The following is an 11937-nucleotide window of genomic DNA, read 5'->3' on the forward strand; positions in this document are numbered from 1 at the left end:
TGTAAGTTTCCATTGCCCTTTTCTCCTCCTGTGACAAAGGATACACATGGCTCCGCGGAAGCGCGGCTCCTGTCTGGAGGTCTATCGCACAATCCCCCTGTCTATGAGGTGGCAACCGTGCCGCTCTGGTCTTACTAAACACGAGCGCCAAATCCTCATACTCAGGAGGAATGTGCAGTGCTGGCATCTGGTTCGGACTCTCCACCGAGGTCGCCCCTACGGAAACACCCAGACATAACCCCTCACACTGAGCAGACCACCCTTTAAGAGCCTTCTCTCGCCACGAAATAGTAGGATCATGGGTAATCAACCAGGGAAGCCCCAGTACCACCGGATACGCAGGAGAGTCGATCAGATAGAGTTGAATCGTCTCCTCATGACCCCCCTGCGTCATCATCCTAAGTGGCGCTGTGACCTCCCCAATCAACCCAGATCCTAACGGACGACTATCTAAGGCATGTACAGGAAAGGGCTTTTCGACTGGAAGGAGGGGAATCCCTAACTTAACACAGAATCTCCGATCTACAAAATTCCCAGCTGCGCCTGAATCGACTAGCGCCTTATGCTGGGAACGAGGTGCAACCTGTGGGAAACAAACAGGTAATGTAATGTGTACGACAGAAAGCTCTGGGTAAGTAGGGCGCCTACTCACCTGGGAGGACTCCCCACTGTATGACCTGCCATCTCCCTCACCAGGGGATCCTCCCCAGCACCTAGCCGCGGTGTGCCCTCCGCGGCCACACTTGGTGCAGGAGACTGCCCCCCTCGGGCTCCTTCCTTTACTCCCTCTAGCGCCAGCACCTCCAAGCTCCATCGGACTCGGCTCGGAGGCGCTGGAGGGTGGAATGGGAGGCCCCCACCTGGGACGTCCGCGGGTCGCAAGCAGGGTGTCCAGTCGAATGGCCATGTCCACCAGCTGGTCAAATGTTAGTGTAGTGTCCCTGCATGCTAACTCCCTGCGGACGTCCTCCCGAAGGCTACACCTAAAGTGGTCTATGAGGGCCCTCTCATTCCACCCAGCATCAGCCGCTAGAGTCCGGAACTCCAGCGCGAACTCTTGAGCGCTCCTCATCCCCTGTCGGAGGTGGAATAGACGTTCCCCCGCCGCCTTCCCCTCTGGTGGATGGTCGAAGACAGCACGGAAGCGGCGGGAGAACTCCGCATAGGTGATTGTGGCGGCGTCTATTCCCCTCCATTCGGCGTTGGCCCACTCCAACGCCTTGCCGGTGAGACAGGAGATGAGGGCGGAAACGCTCTCGTATCCCGAGGGCGCCGGGTGTATGGTGGCAAGGTAGAGCTCCACTTGTAAGAGGAACCCCTGACACCCGGCAGCGGTGCCGTCGTACGCCCTCGGGAGCGAGAGCCGAATCCCACTGGGTTCCGGTCGATGGACGGGCTGGCTGTCCGGTGGTGGTGGTGCGATAGGTGGGGCTGTGGGAACCCCGCTGATTTCCCATCGACGAAGGGTGTCCATGACGCCCTCCAAGGCGTGCCCGATCCGGTTGATACGGTGCTCTTGACCAAGGAGACGCTCCTCCATGCTGTCGACGGGTGCTCCAGCTGATTCCATTTGAAGGTGTGTAATTCTGTCACGCTGCTGTGGATTGGTGTGGTGTAGAATCAGGCGCAGGAAGCAGAGGATAAGTCCAACAAGACTTTACTTGAGCACACAAAAATAAATCCAAACAGCCCGGAGGCAAAAGGACGCACACAGGCGTAATAAAGCGAGCGCACACACAGGTGCGAAAATACTCTCCTAAACACAAGGAGGAAGCTATGAAAATAGCGCACCGACACGGGTAGCGCAACAACACGACACGAACAATTACACACAACACTAAACTAACAACAAGGAAACTAAATAGGGTGCTAAATGAGACATAACACAAAACAGGTGTGACTAACAGACAAAACCAATCAAACAAGAAACATAGAGCGGTGGCAGCTAGTACTCCGGAGACGACGACCGGCGAAACCTGCCCGAACAAGGAGGAGGGGCCGCCTCGGCCGAAACCGTGACAATGACATTCTCCCAATCCTCTTCTGGATCATCCAAATGCACTCTAGCAAACTTCAGACGGGCCTGGACATGTACTGGCTTAAGCAGGGGGACACGTCTTTCACTGCAGGATTTGAGTCCCTGGCGGCGTAGTGTGTTACTGATGGTAGGCTTTGTTACTTTGGTCCCAGCTCTCTGCAGGTCATTCACTAGGTCCCCCTGTGTGGTTCTGGGATTTTTGCTCACCGTTCTTGTGAACATTTTGACCCCACGGGGTGAGATCTTGCGTGGAGCCCCAGATCGAGGGAGATTATCAGTGGTCTTGTATGTCTTCCATTTCCTAATAATTGCTCCCACAGTTGATTTCTTCAAACCAAGCTGCTTACCTATTGCAGATTCAGTCTTCCCAGCCTGGTGCAGGTCTACAATTTTGTTTCTGGTGTCCTTTGACAGCTCTTTGGTCTTGGCCATAGTGGAGTTTGGAGTGTGACTGTTTGAGGTTGTGGACAGGTGTCTTTTATACTGATAACAAGTTCAACAGGTGCCATTAATACAGGTAACAAGTGGAGGACAGAGGAGCCTCTTAACGAAGAAGTTACAGGTCTGTGAGAGCCAGAAATCTTGCTTGTTTGTAGGTGACCAAATACTTATTTTCCACCATAATTTGCAAATAAATTCATAAAAAATCTTACAATGTGATGTGAAAAATCTCAATTTGTCTGTCATAGTTGGCGTGTACCTATGATGAAAATTACAGGCCTCTCTCATCTTTTTAAGTGGGAGAACTTGCACAATTGGTGGCTGACTAAATACTTTTTTTCCCCACTGTATCCTACGTTTCTGACTTGGTGTACAGGGAGAATACTGTAAGAACGGCCCATGTTCTGAATTCTGTCGCTGTACATTTCAAAAGTGCTGAACAAATAGTTATATTCACTTCGTCCATCCTAGCTCGCTCATCAATGTCTTAATCGAAATTACGGATTGCCTGTTCTCCGCTCATCGTCCCCTTATGCCATAGTTTGTACATCTCAATTGTCAGTAGAAACCACATTTGTTTAAGGAAGTCTGCCATATCAGCTATGTTTTTTAAAGGCGGTAAATGAGGCTGAATGAACTGTTTCGCTGCCAGACAAGGCTCCGCTGATAGCCAGGTATAGCAGTGGTAAGGTTTTGGGACTCTGCTGTTGGGACAGCTTTATGTAGTCCATAACAGTTTGTGGGCACCGTTTGTCACCGTTATAGTGCAATTAATATATTGCTTAGTGTTGTGTTGTGTAGTGTAGTGGCTTTGCTGGCATGCATATTATTATTATTTTTAAATAGAGTTTGCTCCACAAATATTTAAATGCTAAAAACACCACTGATTACCGGATAGCCAGGGGCATACTCCAACACTCAGATATCATTTACAAAATAAGCATTTGTGTATAGTGAGTCCACCAGATCAGAGGCAATAGGAATGACCAGAGATGTTCTCTTAATAAGTGTATGAATTGGAAAAATGTCCTGTCCTGCTAATCATTCAAAATGTAACGAGTACTTTTGGGTGTCAGGGAAAATGTATGGAATAAAAAGTACACTATTTTCTGTACTGTAGTGAAGTAAAAATGTAAGTTGTCAAAAATATAAATAGTAAAGTACAGACACCCCCAAAAACTACTTAAGTAGTACTTTAAAGTATTTTTACTTAAGTACTTTACACCACTGGAATGTGTTGATGGCAATACTGTCTATATAGGCTGAATCATTCGGCCTCTGGCAAAAAGGTTGGACTCAGTTGGAATGAAATCACCATTGAAATGTTGATCAGAGAAAAATCAGTGTTCAAAGCAGTCTTAAAAGGCGCAATGTCTATTTTTGTCAGTTTGGTGCCTAATCAACACAACCCTGGTGTTTTTCTGAAGTAGGGTGTTCGATAACAGACACGCCAAACTTTGAGGAACGGAGATATGAGGCAGGAGGGCGATTCTATTTAATTTACTGTATGTTTGAATAACCTAAAATAACATTGGGATTTAATCAAAATGAACGACAGTCGAGCGGTTCCCAGAGCAACAATGCCTTAACCCCTACACTGTTTTAAAATTGTATTTTTTGTGAAATAATAAAAGCGACAACACTAACATGGAATCGATTGACGCTCATCAAATCATTACCGACATTGCAATTTAGACACACAGTTCAACTTTCAATTTCACAATATGTTGTTTCTACATCACAATATGTTGTTTCAATATCACAATATAATGTTTTAACGTCACAATATACTGTATACTTCCATAAATTTTTTCAACTGGTAAAGGTGAGCTTCAGGCGAGTCTTGTGAGGCCTGTGGGCATCCTAGAGCAAAACAACCGACATGTACAGTACCAGTCAAAAGTTTGGACACACCTACTCATTCAAGGGTTTTTCTTTATTTTTGACTATTTTCTACATTATAGAGTAATAGTGAAGACATCAAAACTATGACATAACACATATGGAATCATGTAGTAACCAAATATACATATATATTTTAGATTTTAGATTCTTCAAAGTAGCCACCCATTGCCTTGATGAAAGCTTTGCACACTCTTGGCATTCTCTCAACCAGCTTCACCTGGAATGCTTTTCCAACAGTCTTGAAGGAGTTCCCACATATGCTGAGCACTTGTTGGTTGCTTTTCCTCCACTCTGTGGTCCAACTCATCCCAAACTATCTCAATTGGGGTGAGGTCGGGTGATTGTGGAGGCCAGGTCATCTGATGCAGCACTCCATCACTCTCCTTCTTGGTCAAATAGCCCTTACACAGCCTGGAGGTGTGTTGGGTCATTGTCCTGTTGAAAAACAAATGATAGTCCCACTAAGCGCAAACCAGATGGGATGGCGTATCGCTGCAGAATGCTGTGGTAGCCATGCTGGTTAAGTGTGCCTTGAATTCTAAATAAATCACTGACAGTGTCACTAGCAAAGCACCCCCACACCATCACACCTCCTCCTCCATGCTTCACAGTGGGAAACACACATGCGGAGATCATCCGTTCACCTACTCTGTGTCATGACTCTCCCTGGGTGAGGATCAAAAGCCTCACAACAGCTTGGCAAATGGCCGACAACAACCAGACCCTCTTACCCACAGGTGGGCTGTGCCGGTCTTGACACCTCTATCTATGGCATTCTAGTATGGTGAAAGGAATGCCTTTGTTTCAGAGACTTTTTGCCGTAAAAAAAATTCAACATCCAACAATGAACATTGGGACAATATATTTCAACATCCAAACGTGATGAGAAAATTAATGTCTATTTTGTGATGTCATTAAAAATGGTATAAAGGCAATATAACGAAAACATTGTGACTTGAAGAGCTTTTACACTGTGTATATCAGGTTTACATCCTTTATGTTGTGTAGAAAATATCAAGGAGGAAGACAATGTTTTCATGAAGATAGGAATGTGATTTTAGCTTTCTAACAAAATCATAGTGATGATAATACTTTTGCCTCGTAACTAGCCACGCCCGAGGGAGCTCAGAGAGCGTGTCAGTATGACGGAAATGCCCCTCTTTACCAGAGTGCATAAAAGATTGAGATAAGAATTATCAGATCAGACTAGATGGACCTCAAGCTGCAGCTTTTGTCCATATTGGTCCCAACCCTGAAAATCAACACGAGGTGAAGACGACAAAGTTGCCTCCACTAACAATCAATGTTACAGCTGAGTAGCTGTTCTAAGTACTGTATCTAAGAAGGTGAATTTAAGTGGGACCATCCTGTTACTCTCTTCAAACCATTGTCTACTACACTGCTCTCATCACCCCACAGTGGATCAGACACAGCTGATTAGCCGCCCTCAGAAGACCACTTCCAGAACGAGTGAAAGTACACAGACAAATAAGAAGAAGGACATTGTGCCCTCGTGGACAATCTGAGCCTTACATCTAAAAGGCCATCCGAAAGAGAAGGCCCAATCGACCCCTTCCCACAAAGGCCTGGATCCAACAGAGATACACGACGAAGACCTCCAACACGTAAATATATGCATTGCTTTTCTTCCCAAACGGGCGGCAGTTCGGGGCAAATTATTAGGATTACTGTGAGTTTAGGTCCATGTGTAGCCAAGTGTTTTCTCTCTCTCTCTCAGCAATTCGACCATGAAGGCCTGATTCACGCAGTCTCCTCTGAACAGTTGATGTTGAGATGTGTCTGTTACTTGAACTCTGTGAAGCATTTATTTGGGCTGCAATTTGTGAGGCTGGTAACTCTAATGAACTTATCCTCTGCAGCAGAGCTAACTCTGGGTCTTCCTTTCCTGTGGCTGTCCTCATGAGAGCCAGTTTCATCTTAGTGCTTGATGGTTTTTGTGACTGCACTTGAAGAAACGTTAAAAGTTCTTGAAATGTTCTGTATTGACTGAGCTTCATGTCTTAAAGTAATGATGGACTGTCGTTTCTCTTTGCTTATTTGAGCTGTTCTTGCCATAATATGGACTTGGTCTTTTACCAAATAGGGCTATCTTCTGTATACCACCCCTACCTTGTCACAACACAACTGATTGGCTCAAATGCATTAAGAAGGAAAGAAATTCCACAAATTAACTTTTAACAAGGCACACCTGTTAATTGAAATGCATTCCAGGTGACTACCTTATGAAGCTGGTTGAGAGAATGCCAAGAGTGTGCAAAGCTGTCGTCAGGGCAAAGGGTGGCTACTTTGAAGAATCTCAAATATAAAATATATTTTGATTTGTTTAACACTTTTTTGGTTACTACATGATTCCATATATGTTATTTCATAGTTTTGATGTCTTCACTATTATTCTACAATGTAGACAATAGTAAAAATAAAGAAAAACCACTGAATGAGTAGGTGTGTCCACATTTTTGACTGGTACTGTATATGTCATGTGGATAGGAAGCTATTGAACATCAGATCTGTATGTGAATTAATATCTAAAGCTGTAATAGGAAAAATATTTGTAGAGAATCAAAGGGGAGGAATAAAAAAAAGTGTAAACTTTCCAAATGTCAGAGACACACAGAGACACTGAGGCTGCGTTTACAAAGGCAGCCGAATTCTGATATTTTTTCCACTAATTGGTATTTTGACCAATCCCATCAGACCTTTTCATATCAGATCTTATTCAGAACTGTTCTGGATTGGTCAAAAGACCAATTAATGAAAATATAATCAGAATTGGGCTGCCTGTGTAAGTGCAGCCACACACACACACACACACACACACACACACACACACACACACACAGGTAGGAATTGGTAGGAATTCCAATAAAACAAAAGCTACTGTGCTACCTTAGAGTTTGAAAGCATACTATACTCTATACCCAGCCATCATGTTGCTTGCTATGACTTCACTACTACAACAATCTTCGCTGATCAATAATTTTGTTTTAAGCTGCTGTGATGAGACATGTTGATATCTTTTCACATTTATAGTAACATGCTTCTCAATACAAGCTTTTTGTGGAGTATATTTGGCCTTCAGTAATAACCAAACATTTGTTGCATTATCACAGTATTTGACACTAGCAGACAATCAGTCAGAGTACCATCGAAGCTGTGAAATGTAAGAGTTTAGGTTGGGTGAAATTTTACACCGATACAATTGATGAAAGTCATGGCCTTTTATACTTGCAAATAAGAATACATACTCTGTGTGTGTGTGTAACCCAAGTCTGTATGTGTGATGTAGAAAAGACAAGGAGGCGGCATCTCTTGACCACACCTGACCTTTTATTGGCTTTGTTCACAGTTTCAAAAGATGATACTTGCACACAACTATGAGCAAATAGGACTACAAGTTAGTAAAACATTTATTTTTCTCCTTCTAAGACTAAGAATACTTATTTTGATCGGAAAAACAGAGTACAAGATCGACTTTGATCATGCTAGGACACTTAACCCTATGGTGAGGTTTGAAATCACGAGGCCCTCATCTGTCTCTTGATTATTGGAAATGTACACAGCTTGATAAGAAACTAATATTCCTCTGATATTTCCTACTGATATTCCCGATATTCCCTAATATCTCAGATATTTCTTACTGACATTCAGGTGAACAGGGCAGCAAGGCCGATTGCTTTCAGAATGTCAAAATGTTTAACTGGATACCTTGCCAACGTCATGGATTCATTTTAAAATGAGATTTTATCCAAATGAAAAGCACCCCATCTGGAGCAGCCCTAAGAAGTGAATGTCTGCCCCCATTCACATTACACACATAGCTGAGCTTTGGGCTAAGTTGATAACCTTGCAGCTTGTAGCGTCTTGTCTAAGACAGGGGTTTGAGGGGCCACTGCACTATACTGAGATGGTTTGCATTTGTTGGTTGAACAAGGCTCAATACTCCCCCCTCCGTGGAAGCATTACTTTCCCAACTATATCAACACTCAGAAATGTTTGCTTTACCTCCTTTGGCTGGTGATTGTGCTAAACGCCTCTCATTATTTGTTGCAATGTGTTGATGGCGATACTGATGGCTGAATCATTCGGCCTCTGGCAAAATGGTTGGACTCAATTGGAATGAAATCACCATTGAAATGTTAATCAGAGAAAATACAGTGTTCAAATCACATGTCTGGAACATGGTGAACTCTGGTCTGGGTCCTGTTCATTAGGGCACACAACGGAACACGATTTGAAATGTTTTGCCATGGCAATCGAAACCAAGCCAGTTACAGTACTCCCTTTCTGTTTGTCCGTTTGGTGCCTAATCAACACGACCCTGGTGTTTTTCTGAAGTAGGGAGATGGGTAACAGATATGCCAAACTTTGAGGAAGGAAGATAGGAGGATGATTCTAGTTCTGTAAACTGTATGTTTGAATAACCTAAAATATAATTGGGATTTCATTCAAATTAACGACAGTAGAGCGGTTCCCAGAGCAACAATTCCTTAAATTGCATTTTTTGTAAAATAATGAAAATAGAAATAAAAGCGACAACACTAACATGGAATCAATTGACGCTTATTCAAACATTACAGACATTACATTTAGACACACAGTTCAACTTTCAAGTTCACAATATGTTGTTTCAACATCACAATATGTTGTTTCAACATCACAAAATGTTGTTTCAATATCACAATATGATGTTTCAACGTCACAACATAGAAGGGCTCATACAGACTGAAGACAAGTATCAGAAAGTATGTCCTTGAGGCCCTTACCGTAATAAATGTTTCCATATTTCAAAAGCCAGGTTGATTTGAAGGCCCGTAAATTGTTTCACTTCAGCATTTATGGCCTGCCACTGTCCAGTTAGCAGAATTAGTGTCAATGGGTTTCTGATATCTATAGTCTTCATTTGTAGCACAAATGAATCAACTAGATAACCAATACAATTTAAAAGAATACCTCTTCATCATATATTTGTACATATGACCATCGGTAAAGCAAGATGGCATATTGCCTGACAATATGCCTCATGGGTGAACTGTGTCGACACCTGACCGACATGATAGACGTTAGTGTGTTGACCACTGTGTAAATGAATTCATTGCGAGGCCCTTAGTTTGACATTTCATTCCAGTTTTGAAATATATATTGCGGACTGAGCACTTTGGCTACACTGCTTATGGTTGTCACATTTCATGAGAATACGTTGTTTTCTTTAAAACTTTGTCAAGGAAGGCCTGTTTTGTGAATATGAGTTTGTTATTTTATTCTCTCTTGGTCAACAATACTTTGTGCTGATAGGGCAAGATCTTTATCATAATTGCGGATGTGTGTAGAGGAAGGGAAGAAAGTATTTCACCCACAGTAGGTTCCATGGTTCCCATATTTATCAATAAAATATATGTTTCTCAAGGTTTTTTGATACATGTTAATTTTCATTTAACCAATGGTCCTTTCTTTTTGTTGTTGTTGTTGTTGTTGGCAATTCTATGAGAATGTGATAAGTTTCACCTCACAAAAAAAAGATCTAATAGACATTATACAGCTGGTAGATCTATTAGGTGAAATAAATTAGTTGTATATATTTTAGTAGATGAGATGAAATTATTGTAATAAATACACACACGCTCAAGTGTAACCCTGACAGTACTGCAAAAATAACTTGCTCAGTAGAAATATAACATTTAACATCAAGCTAAATGGCTAATCAAAAAATGTAAACATCGGAAGCGTTTGATCATTTTTGGTTAAAACTCTTGATAGAAAATATGTGAATTAAAAAACAGCACATTTTTGTTAAATAATAACCTCCTCTTGTACGATACAAATCCTGCTGAAAATGACCTTTTTTCGTTTTGTTAGCTTTTAAATAGATTGATAAAAACAGTACAAAAAATGCTGTCTTATAAAATACAAGTTTATCTTTCTTTTAAAACTAAAGGCTCCTTGCACATTGCACAGCATTTTAAACTCTTTTTCCCGAATAACAAGCTGATGTTAACTTCCATTACAGCGAGAGTTAAGGCTCTGTGAGGCTTCGCTCCCATGCTTTTTCACATTGATTTCACTTTCATACTGTCAAATCGTCTGACCTTGCCCTGCTGCTGGCTTTGCTTAAACTGCTGAGTGGTCTGGTGTCTGCTATCGTGTCGGTAGCCTCCACGTCGGGGTCCGCGGGTCCCTCGTCCTTGCCGCTTTCTGGTAGGACCCTCACCTCTGCCCTAGTGGTCTGGCCGTAGGAAGGCAAAGACTCGTCGTACACTTTAGAGACGTTCTCACTCTCCGCCTGGTAAGGTGTGGGCAGCCTGCCTGCCTCCATGCCCACCTCTGTTAAGGGGAAGAAGTGCGATGCGGGCTTGTCTTCTTCCAGCAGCCGGTAGCCCTTGGCCTTCTGGATGGACGACACAGCCATGGAGTGCAGGCTCTTTTCCCCGGGGGGGCTCTGGCCTTCGCCGCCCTGGGTCTGGGGCGGCGGCTTGCGGAACACGAAGCGGATCTTCTTCAGGCCCAGGTGGCTGATCTCCACGAAGTTGAGGAAGAGCGAGACGCATGCCACGGCCAACATGAAGATGATGAAGACAGTCTTCTCGGTGGGGCGCGACACGAAGCAGTCCACGGTGTTGGGGCAGGGCCAGCGGCTGCACTGGTACAGCGGCAGGATGCGGAAGCCGTACAGGAAGTACTGGCCCACAACGAATCCCACCTCAAACAGCGTCTTGAAGATGATATGGCAGATGTAGGTCCTCAGCAGGGTGCCCTCCAGTCTGAACTTCTTGCTGCCCTTGGTGCTGGTCTCCTTGGTGGTGCGCACGCTGCCCTGATCGGGCGCTAGCGGCAGCCTCTCCTCGCTCAGCTCCTGCTGGCGGTTCAGCTCGGCCTCCTCGCGCTCCTTTCGCTTCTCCTCCATGTGGACATAGTGCACAGCATGGCCCACGTACACCAGCGAGGGCGTAGACACAAATATGATCTGGAGGACCCACAGACGGATGTGCGAGATGGGGAAAGCCTCGTCGTAGCACACGTTCTCGCAACCAGGCTGCTGGGTGTTGCACACGTAATCCGACTGCTCGTCGCCCCACACGAACTCAGCGGCCGTGCCCAGGATGAGGATCCGGAAGATGAAGAGCACTGTGAGCCACACCCTCCCAATCACCGTCGAGTGTTCATTTACTTCCTCTAATATGTTTCCCAAGAAGCTCCAGTCACCCATGATCAACAATCAGCGCTACAGATTGAGGGTTAGAGAAGAGAAAAGCAAGTTAAAAATCGAGCTGACGACAAAGAATACAAAGAATCCTTGTGTTGCATCAACAACTCTCTTTTGTCATTTTTCGTTCCCCATATAACAATCAAATATGTTCTTTATAGCTACACCGTGGCTAAAAACATTTTGTAACTACAGCAGTGATGAGCCACTCACTCACTCTTTGTCAAATCCAGAGAGAGCAAACACAAAATCGCTGCATGCCTCTTTGCCTCACCCCAAATGACTAAAACCAACAGTCCAAAAGCACATTTTAGCTACCAACACCATATCAATA

The 11937-nt window shown here is 44.0% G+C and overlaps 1 protein-coding gene across 1 annotated transcript; it reads right to left on the reverse strand.

The window, feature by feature from the left end:
• Positions 1 to 10466: 10466 nt before the first annotated feature.
• Positions 10467 to 11606, reverse strand: LOC311112204 (gap junction alpha-8 protein-like; the record flags this gene model as incomplete). The annotated part of the gene is made up of 1 exon (XM_084155228.1): positions 10467 to 11606. One exon carries the CDS (start codon positions 11604 to 11606, stop codon positions 10467 to 10469), a length of 1140 nt encoding a protein of 379 aa, XP_084011354.1.
• Between the last annotated feature and the right edge of the window lie 331 nt (positions 11607 to 11937).

This window comes from Coregonus lavaretus (assembly GCF_964263955.1).
Source record: "Coregonus lavaretus genome assembly, chromosome: 38".
Classification (NCBI taxonomy): Eukaryota; Metazoa; Chordata; class Actinopteri; order Salmoniformes; family Salmonidae; genus Coregonus; species Coregonus lavaretus.